At 38.6% G+C, this 12382-nt stretch overlaps 1 protein-coding gene across 1 annotated transcript; it reads right to left on the reverse strand.

The window, feature by feature from the left end:
- On the reverse strand, positions 1-11971 carry LOC138040771 (uncharacterized). Its single transcript, XM_068886443.1, has 5 exons — positions 11440-11971; positions 8258-8822; positions 6656-6758; positions 4672-4993; positions 1-1191 (listed from the first exon to the last, which is right to left on the reverse strand). Exons 1-5 carry the CDS (start codon positions 11732-11734, stop codon positions 665-667), a joined length of 1812 nt encoding a protein of 603 aa, XP_068742544.1. The 5' UTR covers positions 11735-11971; the 3' UTR covers positions 1-664.
- Positions 11972-12382: the final 411 nt, after the last annotated feature.

Here is a 12382-nt window from a genome sequence, read left to right on the forward strand (position 1 = left end):
AAAATCAATGAATATTTATTACAGATATCTCTGTAATGGCCGTCCAAAGTTTGTACTCCCTCTTCAAAGTCTTTCGTGGTAAAAAAGCCGCCGGGTTCCAAAATACAGGACTTTACTAATCGATTCTGTTTCCATTCCTCGAAAACCTTACACGACCATTTGGTTTTATAAGCTGTTGATTTCGGTACTGCGTTATCAACACTTTTCTTCTCATCCACCACACCTTTCGGCTCCCGAAATCTCTCGAAAGACTTTGTTGCGGTATACATCTTGGACTAAACAACAACAGAACTTGTAAATGCAACTTTTACATCTCAGAATAAATCAAATCGCATCATAAATGCAAATTAATTAAGCCGGTGAAAAACATCTTTGATATTGAAATTATCCAGGAAGGGATGTTAGATAGCAAACAATTCTAATTTTAAGTCTTTGTTTATGATTTGTTTGAGAGTGATCATGAGAAGTTATTTCCAAAACTCGTGCTTCGTGTTTCATCGGGGAATCCAAACACCTCGAAACAATAAAAGCTCTCGGCCTACCGCCTTGTGATTTCATTTGTTTCTCGGTGTTTGAATACCCCGATGAAACACTCGCTCTCGTTAAGGAAATAGTACTTCTTCGTTGTTATGTTGAAAGTCAATTATCAACAGTCTGAGCCCCTCTAGTCTTCTCCAGTATCTTTTAGCATGTGAAATCCGTTTAAAGACTTCTCTTCCATGGCATTTCTTATGGACAACAACACACTGGATACGATGGCTAAGCCTATGGTGAAGTAGATAATGCTCATGATCGTAAATATTAACACGTGGGCGGGATAACCCGATGGGTCGCGATTAGGGGAGGGGTGCAGTGGGACAAAATCGCCGAAACCAATTGTCGTGAGGGTTATAAATCCGAAGTACACGCCGTCTAAATATCGCCATCCTTCGAGATAACAGCCAAACAGTGCTATAATTAAAATCATGAGTATGCTTATCATCAGTGTAATTGAAGCTGTCTTTATCCCGATTCCTGTTGGCTTTCGTTTGAGAACCCGTTCGTAGCAGCATTTGAGTGCGTGGCCGATCCACTCATTTATGTACTTTGCCAACGTTGATAACATGAGCCATGTCAATGGTATTCCAACCAAGGCGTACAGTATGCAAAATATCCGACCTGCGTTGGTGCAGGGAGTCACGTGACCGTAACCTGGTTTTAAAAGGAATTAATACAGTGAGAATCATTACATGCAGTTGACGGTGAAATTTGTGACAAAGGTATAAGCATCATCAAAGGCCCCTGTGGGTCATGTCATGATTGCATGATTGACGGAATTAATTTGTAGTTACCCCAATAATTTGTGGGAGAGACGGTACGTTTTTTTAGTCCTAGAATATAAAAAATATTTTCCACAAAGCATTTTTTTCGTGCCATTTTTTGTCTTAGCACAAACTAGTTGAAACTTAAAATTAACCCTTTAACTCCCAAGATCCGATTGTTTATTCTCCTTACTGGCTGTCATACACTCCTTTTTACATCACTTATGGGAATTTGATGATATACCTGGAGCTTTTTACTTCTAACTCGTTCCCATTCTATTTTGGAAAAAATAACACGTGACTTCAGTATAAGTTGTGGAAATCAGGATTGACACTGATTCATATGAGCTTTAGAAACTGGAATAATTTTCATTTCCTACTGTTTGTGCTTTTGCTGTCAAAATGTATTGAAAACAAGCGCAAATAGTCAGCTTATGAATGGAAAGGTCACAAGCTGATCGCTGTGTGGATATCGACTTAGTTATGAGTTATTGCTGTCTTGCTAATCCCTTTCAAATGACACATCTGTCATGGATCTGATGGCGATTTTAAACCGTGCACAAGGACCACGCTGCTCGAAACTCAACCATTTTATTTCTATTATGTCTCCAATTATCCCACGCAGGAGAATAAAGTGCTGCGTGGCTTTTCTATTTATCATGTTAAGTGATATCTTAGTGGGGGGTTTTTTCCTTCCCATTTTGAATTTCTGCTTTAAAAAACATATCTGAAGCAACACAAAGATGTAAAAAAGGGGGTTTAGTCTTTAAAGAATCTGTGCTTCCTTTGTCGGTGGAGAATCGGTGAGATACAGAAATGGCTTTATCAACCTAGTTGATGAATGAAATGAATGTATATTTGAAATGCTAAGCGAGTAGATCGGCTTCTCTCATTCGTTGATGTTGTAAATTGACCACTGTAAAGAAATTGTGAAGTTGCCTTTCGTCAGAGCGAATTGTAACCCGGATTTAAGCTAATCGAGTAAAGAGCATGTTTAGAAAAAAAAAAAAGAATTTAATTGTTTTAACCCGAGTCAAATTCAAAATACGTCAAAATTTTCCGCTTCCTCGTGTATATTGTCGAGTAATGCTTTACAAACCCGATAACAAATGATTCGGAAATGAGTTTTACATATGTTGACTTGAATTACATCTTTCTTAAATATACAGGTCGTGTTTTACGTTTTAATTGAGTTCATATTGTTTTTGCTATGTCAAACGCACCGAGGGTCCCATTGCGAGGGGGAGCATTGGGGTCTGTTAGAAACCGAAAAACCGCACAAAAATTCGCCCAAAACCGAAAAACCGAATTGAATTTCGATTAAAACCGAAAACCAAATACAAAACCATCAAAACCGAAAGTTTACAGACCCGTATCCTGAATCAGGCATATCCTCTAGTCTGTGTTTAAATTAGGGATTTCGCAGTCACAAAGAGCTATCCTATAGACTACAATCGAAAATCAATAATTTTGAGAATTTAGACGTGAATTCAGAGATTCGATTGAAATCTTGCAACAATCAGTCGACCTACGACCTGTATTGACTGTAAAATGGTCTAACTTAAAATTTCCCAGTTAATTTACCTTTTTGGTGGTCATCGGGAACTTTAATAGCCTGACGTTTACTGTGGTAAGAAAAAAAAGTCCTTGACTTGACGTCTGCGTTTGGAGTTTGAGAACTCTCGCGGCACGCGCTCTCGATGAGGAAACCGGAAACCAGATCGAAACCGTACAGGCAAAACCGAAAACCGCGTTGGATACCGAATCCGAAAAACCGCTTGTACCTTGGCCGAAAACCGAAAACCAAATGCTAAAAAAAGGGAAAACCCGAAACCGTAAGAGACACAAAAACCGAAAAACCGGCCTAAAAAAATGGCCAAAACCGAAAAACCGAAAATCCCAACGTCCCCTCTATTGCAATTGGTTAACTAGCTCTCTCACTTACGAGAGATTGGATCGCTTTGTTTGGTCACGGTCTGCCGGCTTTTTGTCGAGGACCAAACAAACTCGGAGGGTTGTTGGATGATAAAATCGTATCTATTGTAAAGCAAACGAGCTGGTTTTGAATTCAAAATGTAAATTATTTGCTTTTTGCATTTAAATAGATAGTATTGTTTCCCGCATTTCCGAATAACTTTAAAATTATTGATTAAAATTTCGCAAGACTGTTCACAAAACATATCTTTTCAAATGATCGTTCAATTGAATTGTTTGCTGGCAATAAACTTAATAGAAATCAATATCCATGCAAAGCCAGATTAGGAATTATTTTGTTCCTAAACAAAGACAATTCTTTCCTCAGTGTGAAAATCATTCACGTTTCTCGAGTTACTTACAAGAAGCATATTGAAAGTTTCGAGGTCCGATTGGAAAAGAATGAACAGAAGGTAGCTGAAATATGTAAAATTGTTTGCTCAGCTCGGGTTATCTATGGAAACTATTTTCTGACACGAATATATTCCTGAAGCGGTTTCAAGCCGAGGAAAAGGCCGTAAACTGCCACAAAGGTCACTGAACCTAACTGCTCAGACTTCTTTTAAAAAAAGTTGAAAAATACGTCGATCATGAAATTCTCTTTGGGCACTTAGTCTAGGTGTTATCATGCAATACAATCTTAGGGAGTAATCGTGGAAGATATTGTTCAATGTAGAGTGTAAATTTTGTTTATCTTAACTGGTCCGCGTGCAGAGATGGAATTAAGATGTGAGTTTCCCGAGCTTATATTTTTCTTTTCAAGCCTTGAAAAAAACAGCTGCTTTGTCAAATGAATTGAGACCTTAACTGTAGTATTCAAGATAAGCCATTTTCCAAGTTGCGAAGTGAGTGGTGTTTTCATGATTGTAGATTTCCCTAAATATCACAAAAGCGTGGAAAATGTGTTGATCAAGTTCCTTTTTAAAAAAAATATTCTATACAGCAATCCTCTCATCTGGATATTGGAAATTTTCAAACTTGAAAATTTAATACCTTTATTTTATCGTTCTTCAATCAAATTCCATTATTTGGTCTCTGTTGTCGTCGAGAAATCGTATTTCGTTTTGACGCGTATCTGCTAAAGCAACAGCTGCATTTTATAACAATGCCAATTGCGCTGGAAACATGGAAGACGCAAGGAAGTCGCTAAACTGACGGTTTCGCTCGCAGTTGGAAACTCCATTTGATTAAAGTCCTCTGTTGAATAAACAGTTAAATAGAAAATAATGTATTTTTAATCAAGAATCGAAACGATGCAAGAAAGAGAAAGAGTCAGAATATTGTAAGAAACAGGATTTCTTTAGATGAAAACAATTTTTAAGCAAATTTGAGACCCTACGAAGGCTTAGAATTTAGCAAAAATGAAATTTATTGACAAAAAAATAATTTTTCTTACCAATCGTTGTAACAACAGTTCCGGCAAAGAAAAGAGAACCGAGTATAGTCCATCTTTTCATCCAGTGCTGGCTAAATCCGTGGTCGACAATATCCTCAATTTTGTTGACGAAGACCTGCATGTCAGCCTGGGAAATATTATACTTTTGTTGGAAGTGATTCCGGGCTGTCAACATTGATTTTCGTTCCTCTTCTTCGTTCCGTGACTCCAAGGCTTGAAAGACGATCGCTCCTAAAAAGATATATGCCAGGAACATCGCAATTTGTATGACAAAATTTCTGTGCCCTTCTGCCAGCCACATTCCCTTTCCGTGGAGGGTAATCTAAGGTGCCCTCTTTTCGCTTCACTGAAGTCTTTGTGGCCGTGTGTGTCGACAGCTTTATGACCCCGCTCTTTCAGGCTGGGATGCCTACATGGCCGTAAATCACAACTAAACACTTTGTGAAAAAGCACAAAAGTTCGCGTTCTAATAATCCCAGCAGGTTCTTTGCTTTCACCGGGTCTTTCCCTATGAGTTATTTTCGCTCGTGCAATTAAATGACCTCGAGGAGATGTTCAAACTTTTGTGTGATACGATTGAATGCAGGAAACTTCAGAACTACAAGGAATTATATTTATGACCCAATTAACAACCCCGGGGTTGGGAAGCATAATTACCGGCCGGCGGTCGGAACTAACTAGTTCCGAATTGCGCATGCTTGTGATGCCCACGCTCCGCAATATCGACAATGAGTTTTGAATTTCTTGACGAAAAAGTGGCAACATTATGAAGATAAATTCATAGCCGCATCGTAAAAGCCGGTGCGGCTTTAGCGTTTGTTGAGCTATGATTTGAAAGACAGGCCTCAAAGAATACAGTTTACTGCATAGCTCATTAAAAACGAAGCGAGCAGCGAGTTGCCCCCTTCGTATCTGAATTAAACTGTAGAAAGAGGCCTTCGGAAATGAGTTACCAAGGACATTTACGATCATCTCGACAATTAATTGCCGTTTTATGCTGATTTTCTCAGTTGCCTACTTGCTGGCAATTTGATGATTTGTCCTGCGGGTGTAATATATAGTTTACGAAATTGCTTTTCTCGACCAATCTTCATATTGAGATTTTAAGTGACTCGAACTATATATAATAATAAAGTGAAAACCGAGAAAGGATGATTTAAATATTCCGTAAATAATAAAAAGAAAGAAACACTTATAAAAGCTAAAGATAATATCGAGGCCCGGCTCTTTGAGTCGAAACTGTTTTCCGTTTAGATCAGCCAAAGTCTGGAGATAGACGTCTAATTAGACACTTTTCTCGATTATATCACCACAAAATCGATACTACAATTTTGACCTTGAGGATAAGAAATCTTTGTCAAAAAAACTTTGCAACGCAAAAGAAATTTACAAAACGTGAAAGAAATACCTTAGCACTAGATAAACGAGGTTTCTGTTTGAACTTTTACGTTCAAGTTATAGACTTGCGATAATTATGCAACACTGCGGGCTTTATTTTCGAGATTTCGTACTTGGATTTCACCTGTAGACACGAGAAAACCGCATCATATTGCCCAGCAAACAACATTCCCGGCCCAGAAATGCACTAAGTAGATTTCAATTTGATTGTTTACATCATAGTAAGAATTTCCAATTACTCTTAAGAGCGTCGCTTCCGATAAAGGCTTTCACAGTTTCTTGTTCCCAAACGTAACAACCTATAACAGCCTATATATATTATCAAGAACGTCTCCGAAAAAGTAAATTAAATTTTGAGGAAGCACACGAAAGACAATACGTTACCACAACAATCTTCGGCAGTATTTGTAACTTAAATTATGTCGAGAAAATCATGTTGAAGTTACAACGAACGGATATTTTACACACGGCGAAAGTGGAATTGACATATGACCGAAACTGAGTACGAGAAGAAACTAAAACGATAAATCTAAATCTAAATTCGTTATTCACCCTTGGTGTGACAAGATAAAATATAAATTTTCACTCTTTTCATGCCCATGGCCGCAGTGGTCGTAAATGTTGCTTCCCTTCGGCTAGAACTGAAAGAGACACGGACAGCGATGGATTTGCTGAAAATCACGGCCCAGCTGCAAGTCACAAAGTACCGGACAAGTCAGCACTTTTGTCTTTGTGATTCACATGAATATGCCCTATTTGTCTTTCATAGACACGCACTTCAAAACACTGCATTTCTTGTATTGGCCACTTTCCGGACTTTGAGTCGAATTGTCTTATCATTCCGCCAAGTGACATCCTTTTAATCGCACGATAACGGAACTAATATTTAGCACTACCAAAATCATTTTGTTCGTAAGAGCTCAATGAACAGACGAACGCTCGTTCACAACGAACTTTTCTTCGCGCAGTCATCGTGTGGCTTGGGAAATGAAGATTGAGGAGACATTAAGGTAAATTCATGTGAATGAAATACACGGGACGGATGGAGGATGTTTTTTCCGACAACTGTAGTTCCAAGAAAATTTTTTTCCTATCACCCCCTCTTTTTCTCTCCGCGCTTCTTTTTACTTCGTCTGTATTTCTTTTTACTTTTTCTATGAGATTGTTCAGATCTTGGGTTGTTCGACTGGGAGAGGGGGAGCTAATTCGCTGGGTGATTAATCCTCGCTTCTCAGCGCAAGTATCTTTTTGATGTGGTTGACCGTGACAAGAAGATGTTCTCTCCAGTCTCTCCAACAGATAGCAAAGCTAACTTCGGAGCAGCAAACAAGTTGAACCTGGGTACAAGTTTGATTTGCCACTGCGCAGGGGGAGTTTATCGCCCTAGGTTGTTCTGCAAGAACATATGACTGACAAGTGAGAAGTTATGATCAGTCATCCGTTTTAGTCAATAAAAAGGGATTTTGCGGGAAAGCGATGGTCACGGCAACAAGAGAAACCAACATTTTCATTGGTCAAATGAAGTGGGATTTTCGGTGTCGTAGCCGCCGTCGTTAATTTAAATGAAGATCCCTGATTTTTTCCTCTGTTTGTACCGGAGGGTCGTTAGCCATAAACCAAAATGATTATTGACTAATAGCAAAACGTGTAAACAGCATGGCGACCCACTAAAAAGCCAAAGCAATCGCGATTAGAAAAGCGATTAGTTTTAGTTTTTCTTCTCATTGGCCGAGTTGGAAAAGTGGCGGGAGGTTTTTTGACCTATCGCCTATAATCTCGACGGACAATTAAAACCTCGTTTTTATAAAATTTTATGTGAAGGATTGGTACGAGACATTGAAGAGTCGGAGAGACTATCACAACCTCGTTCCCAGGGCTTTTTGGCCAAAAGCTCTGGGAACTAGGCACCATTTTGACAAATGCCAAATCCTTATCTTCTCTTAATTCAATTGCGTCTTCCAACTTAAGATGCTTTGATAACCTCAGTGCTAACCAGCACTACCTTAGTGGTTTGAACACGGAACAGGAAGAGCAACAGCGGCAAGAGGAAGTTGACACTGAGACATAACAGGACACTACGCGATATTTATCTTTTTATTTTCATTGTTTCAACTGGACAATTTTTTCAATATTCTCTTTGGAGCTATAAATGACTTATTTTTCTAATTTGTGGCTTCAGTTTCGTTACTCGTTCGGCGATGCTTGCCTATGCACTTCTTCTTCTGTGTCGTCTTCGTCAGTCTCGCTACTATATATTGATTGAAAGCCGAAGATTGTTTTGTCTTCCATAATCTTTGTTATCGACAGTAAAACGCTTGAATTTACTGCAAGTCCAAACGAAAACAACAAAAAGCAAAATAAAATAAACAAGGATATGGCGAAAGAAGAATGTTCCTTTTTCTTGGGATCAAAGTTCGGATGCGTTGGGACATAATCCCCGAATCCTATAGTTGTTAAACTAATAAAGGCAAAATAGATGCCTTCGAAGAATGTCCAGTTTTCAGCAAACAAGCCAACCAACGCGATAACAGTCATGACGAATGTAGCCAGCGCCATGGCAATTAATAAGCAACATACATTGTACAATTTGTTCTCGGGGTGCCGTCCTCTGTTTTGTAATGCCAGGCCAATGTTCTCCACTATTTTCCTTCCGAGTGATGTAAGCATTAACCACGTGATCGGTATCCCAAATAGCGCGTACAGCATACAGAAGAGGCGACCAAACAAAGTTCTAGGGGCGAAATGACCGTACCCTGAAAGAGAGATAAAGAAACTAACTGCCCAGCAATGATAACACAACTAAGTGAAATAATAGGTCATTTGTAGGAGTTCTCCATGTGACCTCCTTCAGTGTATTAATCTTATGGCTTTGGTTCACAGTTCGATTACCACAAGGAAAAATACCTGTGCCTTACTCACTTCTATGCGACGTTGCTTTTCTTACCAATGCTACACTCTTTTTTTTAATAACAATATATTTTATAAGAATATCGACACTGAAATTTGCGAAATTTTAAGAACATTTTAGGAATAAACCCGATGCTGAAATAACGATATATTTTGTGTGATAAAAATTTGCAAATACAATACAATTATACGTTTTTAACTTAACCGTATAAAATTATTTCTTTCTCTATAAAACGAAGTTGAAACGAAGTCGAGTACTTTCGTTTCCATCACGGTGTTTCTGTGCGAAATGCACTTTTTAAAGCCGCCACAACGGCCAAGTGTCGTCAGACGTGACATCTTGACCTCGCTGACTGCAACGAAAAGCGATGGAGCACGTTCACATTGTAACGCGATGCAGATCTGCACACCAAACACTTGTAATACCCCAACACATTCTAAAACGGAAATGTTATTTAAGAATATATATTTTCAGCCTAAAATCGGAAGAAAAATAAGAACATGAATTCAGCCTAGGCCGGAAAAACAAGATTCTTTTAAAAGAAGTGTACAGGAATCAGTAGAAACGGAATGTTCTGCAGCATTACTATCTGTTAGATACACTAGTATATGTTTCGCGATAACAGCACCCTTTACCGACTGCAAGCAGGCTAGATTGTGACTGGACTGGAGCATGATTGGCATAAGAGGCCAAATCGCCGTTGGATTGAATGAAGGAAGGTTTGGTCAGATATACTGAAAGAATGTTGATTTTCGTGAATGGAAAGGATCAACAGTTACGTTCAAGGAGGGAAGTATGATGCCCGCAAATAATCAATGAGCGTTGCGACGGTTTTCGTTCAAGACGCGAAAGACGCCGAAAGATTCGGCGTGCACTTGCATCCGCTGGAAGAACTTGAGGACACTGCAGGCGCTAGTATTAAAAACCACAATCAACAGGCGGATCCAGCGTCCTCCTCGGTCTCAGGCTGCGAAATCTACAATGATCGTAGATTGAACTTCGGTGCAAGATAGAGAAACCGCAGGCATTGACGAAGCCAAATAAGAAATTGAAAGATGCAACGAAAATTAAACATTGAGCAATTTCCGGCGGGAGCTATAAAGTTTTGACTGATGACGTGTCCATTAGTGTAGGCATAGTTACTATGGTGTAGGATTTTAAGACTGATCTCCAGGGAATTCAATGTTCGAAAAATCCTTTTAAATTTTAACAAAGAATAGAACTCTGTGATGTTATGTACTTCACTGGGTTTCCTTATCCCGAAATTCGAAATGAAACTGGGTCGACCTCGTTTGTCGAGGAAACATACAAAAAATATATCATCCATTGACATGCAAATTCTTGGTTTTCATCCACCAAATGAGACGGCCATGTTGGTGTGCAAAATGTTGGAAAATGGCCCCACGAGTTTTGCATAATAATAGAGTCAGATTCCCAAAAGACATTTTGCTCCATTGTTCTGTTCACCAACATGGCTTCCGTGACGTCAGATGCAGACCCTCAAAAGGTGGCCGGGTGTTCTATAGATTTTCAAGAAACTTCACGTGAAATATCGGAACCCTTGGTTTGGCGACATGACTGTACTACGTAAAGGCTTTCGTGTGTTTTGTGTTTTTCATGTGTGACTACTTATTTAAACATCGGGCGTTCCGCCTGCCGTGACAACTATCACTAGTTACTGAATGATAATCTTTTTTTATCATTGCAACAAGTCTCGTTAACTCTATGTGCTCATGTTAATGTCTCTTTACTGTTATTGACTCGTTAACTGACCTTTGAGAAAAAGTGACTTTTAACTGTAAACGACGACCAACTCTTTGTTTTCAGTGGCTTGGAAACCGAGAAGAATAAATGTAACCCTAAGTTTGAAAAGGACAAATGACAAATGGCAATCTGTTAAAGTTTGCGTTAATCAGCTGTCTTTGAACAACCAATGCTGATGCATGCTAATTTATTCTTGCTGTGAGTTTTTCAATAAATTGTTGACATTTTAGGCCTTGACTAAAGCGTTTCACTTCAAAGGCTGCCACGTGCACTTACCCGGCTTTAAAAAAAAACTGTATTTTTAGCAACAATTATTTTTTCAATTTCATTCTAAAAGACGTTTATTAATACCAAACTATGCGTTTTAAGTGTTTTTGTGTCCTTAATCAAAATGATTTATTTAATAGCAACGGCTATATTTCGACCTTTTTGAAATGCAGCCGGTTAATGCTAATTCTCTATCTCATTGTTTCTTTCAAATGGCCAACAAAGTTTTAGTTTTGGCTTGGAGACAATGTTACCATGTTTAATCACTATAAAGTTATGTTATTAAGTTTTTACGATGGATACATTAGAAGACCTTTGAAAAGAATTGTGGTGTTTGTTGTAACGATCAAGAACTGTGGAAATAATAAGCTCAAGGTAACCGCCAAGCTGTTTAGGACAAACACAAGAACAGCACTTACAAAGTAGCTCACCTATAGTGGTTACTACTGTTCCAGAGAAGAATAAAGCGCCCGTAAAACTCCATTTTTCCACCCAACCACTTGTGTAGCCCCAATGTTCCGCTTCGGTGACAATTTTGACAAATTCCCTCATCTCTTGATCGCTAATGTTGTACTTTATCGACATAAGAGCAATGGCTTCCTTGGCTATCAACACACCTTGTTGTTCATTTGGTGATTCTAAGACCCTAAACACAACCATACCTATGGCAAGATAAACCACGAAAAACGTTCCTCGTACAATCAAACGCTTTGTTTCCGTTTTCATTTCGACTGTAAGTGCGATTTTTTGGGAGAGAGGGTAGAGGATTCTGTCGCTAAGTGAACGAAGAGTTTCGCGGTAAAGTCGTAACTTCAAGCAGCGGCCGGGAAATTGTCAGGTGTTGAAAGGACTCCATTAAGATCCAATCGCAATACAAAATGTTTGTCATTGATGTTTAGTGAATATTTATTAAGTTGTTTGAAAATAACCCGTTGAAGAGTTTCACAGAGCTTCTAAATTTAAAACACTTTTTACTACTTACTAGAACAATGTTTTGTTCAAGTTTCGTATAAAAAACGCAAAACCTAATAAAGGTCTCCGCATTACAGCGATGAAATTAGAACAACGAATGTCATTGTTGCCAATGTTGTCAATGATTTCATGAATATGTTTATGCATATAAACTACGGATATGAATTAATTTTTGTCAGAAGTAAGCCGAACAAAATAGACCACTTTCATAAATGGCAACCGCTTTTTCTTTCTTTTGCTTTTATGTTAATTTGACCTAATGCCCTTATTCTTTTGAAATGTGCTGATTGGCATCAAAACAGAAGAATATCTTATTTGGCCGCCATCATGAAAGAAGTCTATAAAGCCGTTGCAAAGAGGGCCAAAATGTGACTCAAACAGCACTCGAAGCCACAATCGAAC

The sequence above is a fragment of the Montipora capricornis genome, chromosome 3 (assembly GCF_036669925.1).
Source record: "Montipora capricornis isolate CH-2021 chromosome 3, ASM3666992v2, whole genome shotgun sequence".
In the NCBI taxonomy this organism is placed as follows: Eukaryota; Metazoa; Cnidaria; class Anthozoa; order Scleractinia; family Acroporidae; genus Montipora; species Montipora capricornis.